The 6,062-nt window shown below is 47.7% G+C and overlaps 1 protein-coding gene across 1 annotated transcript; it reads right to left on the reverse strand.

Moving 5' to 3' along the window:
• Positions 1–236: 236 nt before the first annotated feature.
• On the reverse strand, positions 237–1,257 carry LOC116023761. The gene is made up of 2 exons (XM_031264772.1): positions 814–1,257; positions 237–545 (listed from the first exon to the last, which is right to left on the reverse strand). The coding sequence occupies exons 1-2, from the start codon at positions 1,255–1,257 to the stop codon at positions 237–239; spliced, it is 753 nt and encodes a 250-aa protein (XP_031120632.1).
• Between the last annotated feature and the right edge of the window lie 4,805 nt (positions 1,258–6,062).

Raw genomic sequence — 6,062 nt, forward strand, 5'->3', positions numbered from 1 at the left:
AACCCTCTACCTCGATGGAGTCCCCCGTGAACCCGGACAGCGGGGTTCTGAATTGTGCTAAATGTTTCCTCGACAGGCCGAGCTTGGTGAACGTGTCATAATACATGACGTTCACTAAGCTTCCCGTGTCCACCAACACTCGGCGTACGATGACGTTGTTGATGTCTGGGTGATCACCAAGGCATCCCGATGCGGTAAAGGGCGTCCGGGAGGTCGCCGTCCGTGAAGGTAATAGACTACCTCTTCGGCTTCTTCTCATGGGGTTGGCGGACGACCTCCCCCACGTAGAGGTTCTGGGCCCATTTCTTCCTTTCTGACTGCGTGTCTCCTCCTTCAGGACCACCAAAGATGACATGGATGACTTGTTTTTCTCGGGGGTGGGGCTCGTACGACTCCTTCTCATCCTCCTCAGTGAGCTGGTCGAGCTCCCTCTTGCGCGACCCGGAGGCGGGCGGCTCGGAACCACCCTTCTTCTTCCACACATTGCCCGGGCCTTGAGGTCGGCCCTGCCCGGTCCTCTTAACGTATTGACCGAGGTAACCCCTCTAGATTAGCTCCTCGATCTGCCTCTTTAGAACCATGCATTCGTCTGTGTCGTGTCCTTGCTGTCTATAGAAACGGGGCAATATTTGTTCGGGTCCGCGTTAGGTGACACCTTCAAACATTCAGCCGGGTATGATATGATGCCCATGACCTCGGCGTGCTCCAGGATAGCACTCACCGGATGTGTTAAGGGAGTGAGGCAACGCAACGGGGCCAACCGCAGCCCCCCTGGCATGGTGGCCTTGGCGCACGGCGTTCATCTTTAGGTGCCTTGTCTCGCCGACCTCGCTCCTCCTCCTTCTTCTTCCTTTCGGCCTCATCCGCCTCGGCGAACCTCGCCGCCCGGTCTAGTAACGCAGCATATGTCTTTGGACGATTTTGGACGAAGTCGCGGTGGAAAGGTCCTGATCTGACGTTGCTGGTAAAGATCGGTATGGCTGCTTTCTCATCGAAATTTTCGACCGTCCTCGCCTCCTTCTTCCATCTGTTGAGGTAGTCGGTCAACATCTCCGTGCTCCCCTGTTCTAACTTGCACATATTGGAAAACGGCTTCTTCTTTGGGATGCTGCTGGCAAAGTATGACAAGAATTTTCTCGATAGGTCTGTAAAGGTCGAGATGGATCTCTCGGGTAAAGAGGTGAACCAATCCTGTGCTTGGCCGTCAAGGGTCGCGAAGAAACCCCGGCACATGACGGCGTCACTCGCTCCCGCCATCATGATAGCGGCTCGATACCTGTGGAGGTGGGTTCGGGGGTCGGCTAACCCCGTGTAAACCTTAATGGTTGGGAATCGAAAGTCCCTCGGTAGCGGTTCAGCCATGATATCGTCCGAGAAGGGGGAGGTCAACACCTTCTGAGGTTCCGCGGACCCCTCTTAGGCTTCCAACTTACGTTGGAGCTCATCCATCCGCCTACGTAAATGTCTATCTCGCTGTTGTGAGAGCTCGAGGGTTGGCCTTTAGTCTCCCCGGATTGCTCTATGCGCAAGGCTTGCTCCCGCCGAGGTTGAGCGCGAGGCTCAGACTCGGGGCCCTTCGCGAAGCCGAGCCTTTGGCGGGTGCCTCGTTGGGGGGTCCGAAATCGAGGCGTTCGTGGATTGGGACCCGTGTGCTTAATCGTCCGAAAGCGGACTTGGTAGCCCGGTTCGGTCGTGCTCCTCCTGTCTCGCGTTGCGCATGCCGACCTCGAGGGAGCTCGTCTCCTTCCCTCTTTGCTGAGGGCCGAGGTGAACTGACCTCCTCGCCGACGTGAGGTTCGGGTGCGCGAGGTCGGCGGGTGCTCGAACCCTCCTCCCGTCGTGACGGACCGGGGGGAGGAGCCACGAGGTTCCCTTGGAGTCCATCCAGGATCTGCGTCAACACACTAGTGGCTTGCCGGAACGCGACCATCCCCTCCTGGAAGCCCGGGGCTAGAGGTGGAGGGGGCGGGGTCGGCCCGGCCTGACGGTTATTGTTGATCACGTCCCTGAGGTCGCCGGCCGACCTCATGGGTAGGGTTTGACGACTCGCAGTCCCGTTAGGATCACCGGCACGGGAGGGAGCGCGGTTTCCACGCGAACCGTGGGAGTTGCCGAAGTTAGATCCAGATCTTGCCATATCTAGTGGGAAAAGAAATAGCATGCTCGAGCTTGTATGTCGAGCTCTCAATGAAAGCAACAATGATGGATTTAATTAACCCGGTGATAATGTATAAATGGGAGTGTAAAAGAGGGTGTGATATGTCGTTCCGCGGAGGATTGGGCCTATGGCACGTAATTTTATGAATTAAGAATACTAGGCACTAGAGTATGTGAATCAACTAGAATCCAAGTAACTAAAACTGGATGATAAAAATTAGAAGAAAACAATTGACTAAGGAGTTAACTGTATGATAAGGGAATGGGCCAGATTAGGGGTATTGTAATCTTTATGTTCTAACAATCTCAGAATTAGAGAAGGAATAATTAGCCTAGGGATTTACGAGCAATGCACAAAAGAATTCAATTCAGCTACTTTCGTAATCAATAAACAGAATTAGGCTACAATTGCCCCACTGTCGTAATGCATCAATCATAACCTTAAGCACCTAAGCATTGTAAGCCCCCAAAATTACCCCTATTCTCATAGTAGGAAAATTAGGTTGAAATTGGTAAGGCTCAAATCTCCATCCAACTTTCGTTGTAATGAATCCCTCTCCTAGACTAGCAATTAATTGTGGTCATCAATCAATAACAAGTAGAAAGCAAATCCCCAAATCAACATAAACCCTAGGTAAAATATTCAATCCCTTTATGCAATAATCACAAATCGAACATTAAGATTAACAATGGATCCCTAATCCAAACCCATAAGTGAATTACTCACTCATGATGGAAGTAAACACAGCAAAGCAAGAATTAAAGATGGAAAACACAGCTGCAAGATTAAAGAATAAAAAGGGAAAACTTTACTAACAATTCTTGAGAGTAATTCCAATCCAAACGATGATTCCAAGCTCGAAACCGAATTCAATGATGTAAATCTGCCGTATTCTATGCTATGGAAAACTCTAAAGAAGGGAAAAATTGCACTAAACTAAACTAGGGCTCGGAATACCCAAAATACAGAAAAAGAGCGCAATAAATACTGGACAGCAGTCGGGTCACGGCCGACATCACGACCGGGATCGGGGCCGTGATGTGGCGTGGCCAGCTGCTGTCCGCGGTGGGGATCACGGCCGACATCGCGGCCGTGAGGCTGGCCGTGATGCGGTCTCCTAGTCCTCTTTTGACTCCTTTCGTGCTCCGTTGCTTCTGTCCATCCCGGGGTAGATTCGTTATGCCTCGAAAACTAGTCCAAGATGATCGAACATCCTTCTTTTGCTCCTCATTTTTGAATAAACTAAGATTGATCAAATGTAACACACAAACGAGCCTTAAATGTATCAAGGTAAAGGAAATAAGCAACAAAACTCCTGAATCGTGGGGCAAATAAAGGTGTAAAGTCATGTGTATCAACTCCCCCACACTAGAACTTTTGCTTGTCCTCAAGCAATTACCCAGTATAATCCACCCTCCAGGTATTGTAACTGATCACACTTCCTTCCTGCTCAACCAATCATTCCACCAACCAACTTGTACAACCTAACCTGCTTCAAGAATCATCTCAGAATCACAAGTGAGTTCCCCTCTCAGGCCAATAACTGGGCACCCGAAATTAGGTAGATTAGGACCCTGTATGCACATGTACTCAGTTGAGATTATGCAAGACTTGGCTTAAGATGAACTCCCATAGACATGCCCTTCATACTCACATAGATCACTCTAAAACTGCATGCTAAGATCAAATAGGTCTTTATTTGGCTTGTAATGGGGCTAAGGGTGAGTGGCTAAACAAAGAAGGGGTATGGAAAAATGCACAAAAGAGAGAGAGTTTCACACCTATTCACAACTTAAACCTAGAGGAGATATGGAAAATATGAGCAAGAGAGCAAAAATAATTGAAAGCACAAGAGTATTCTAAACTGTGGGGGTGAAGACATTTATTCTAACAACCTGACTTGCACTTTATTTCATCCTTCTTTTTCTTTCTTTTCACAAACCTTTTCTTCACTTTCAAACTTCTTTTTCAAACTTTTCTTTAACAACAATTTCTCACTTTTCTTTTCTTTCTTTTCAACCAACAAACATTTCCTTTTCTTTCATTCAATCAACCAATAACTTCCTTCACAACACCCCCACACTAGAACAAAGATAATAGGAATAACTCTATCAAAAATAAGCTCAAAAAGGGAAATCTTCTCTAAATTAAAGAACAAATGCTACATTCTCTCTAAGGGTGAATGGAAAATATATGACTAAGGGCTAAGGGTTAAATGATAGGGCTAAACAAGAAAAACAATACAAAGAATGGGGTTAAGTGCTTTGCACTTATTAAACAAAAACAAGGCTCAAAGGGGACAACTAGGGAAAATAATTGTAACACAGGTTAGGTTTAAAGGCTTGAGCTAACAACAATGGCCTAAATCACTTCAAAGCATGAAAATCTTAGACTTCACTATGAGAGCACTGGGACAAGCTATGACAGAACAGGTATCACCGGAATCCCACATAAGCCTTCACTAGCATTGCATAACACACAGGGGAAACAATATTTAGGTTAGAGGTTAACCCAATTATTGGCAAAAGACTGAATTAAACACAAGCTTAACCTTGAATCATCCCTAACAACCTAGGCTGCACAAGTACCACCAATCAAACCACAAACCAGCAGAAAGGACAGTGGCCACAGCCACCACACAAGGAAAACAAACTACCCTAAGCTGCAAATTGAATCCTCCAAGCAAAGTTCATCAAAATTTTAGTTTTCACAATTTTGTCAGAAATAACACCCCCTCCCCCCACACTTAGTCTGGACATCGTCCCTGATGGACAACCAAAGCCCCACGAACTAAAAACACAAGGAAACGAACTAGAAAGCAGGAAATATGATAATAGAATTCAAGTCTTAAACATCATACAATTCAAAAACGAACTAAAAGCAAAATAACAAAAAAAATAAAAGAGTAGAGTTGAGGGAAGTTCACTAAACACATCATCCCATGGAGGAGGGATCATAAGGTGGGAACGGAGGGCCCCCCGGAGGTGGGTAATGGCCACGCATCCACTCATAATATGCCTAGGCTTCAACGCGGCTTTGAGCATTTGCAGCCGCCATCTCATCCAGCCGGTTATCAATATGGTCAAATCTCGTGTTCATGGCCGCCAGCTAGGCCAGTACCTGCTGCTGAAAATCAGTAGAAGATGAACTCCCGCCTGCCCCAGCATTGGCAGGACCTGCAGCATCAGGATAGGCCTCCTCTTCCCTCCTTGCATTAGTCACATCAGCCATATCTGCAGTACGTGCCCTCTTTGGCACGATCTTGTCCCGCATCCTCGCCACAGCCTCCGCTGTGAGAGGCTGCATGCCTGGAGCCCTAGGCTCAGTCAATACAATCTGCTGTGTAGCGCGGAGAATCCGAGTGAGATAAGGCCCAAGATACAAAGCCACCGCACGCAGGTAGTACTGGTTCTTCATCAAATTCCAAATCACTACTCCCATGTGCAACCTGACACGCTTGACCATGCCATATAAACAGAATAGGTCAGCGTGATTGAGAGAGCTCGTGGCATCAAATCGGCCTGTGATGGAATGGCCTAGCAGATATTGCATAAAGATGTGCTCCTTCTTGTGGAATTCAGAAGAGCGGCTATGGGAGCTCCTGAAAACCGTGGTGCCATCTGTGAGCTCTTCCTAGAACTGCTGAATGTTGGGCACATTGGCAACTCGGTCAAACTTTTCTTCCTCTGTAAGCTGTTGGACCGGGTCGAAACCCATCAAATCACTCAACTTATCCGGGCTGAACCAGAACATCGTGTGGCCAACGTGAAACTGGACACACACACTGCTAGTGAGACCATCAAATTTAGGAAGCCTCATTGTGGTCATGACCTCAACTAGTAGGGACTTTTGTGTGTCCTCATCAAACCCCATCAACAAGTATTTCCATTCCGGGAGCTCCACC

The sequence above is a fragment of the Ipomoea triloba genome, chromosome 6 (assembly GCF_003576645.1).
Source record: "Ipomoea triloba cultivar NCNSP0323 chromosome 6, ASM357664v1".
Classification (NCBI taxonomy): Eukaryota; Viridiplantae; Streptophyta; class Magnoliopsida; order Solanales; family Convolvulaceae; genus Ipomoea; species Ipomoea triloba.

Bases quoted from the DNA above. Each gene is read 5' to 3' on its own strand.
- LOC116023761 (XM_031264772.1), bottom strand. From the start codon at position 1,257: ATGGCGGGAGCGAGTGACGCCGTCATGTGCCGGGGTTTCTTCGCGACC. The intron at 546-813 runs GCACCTAAAGAT...GAGCTAATCTAG, and splicing joins AGCGAGGTCGGCGAGACAAG to AGGGGTTACCTCGGTCAATA.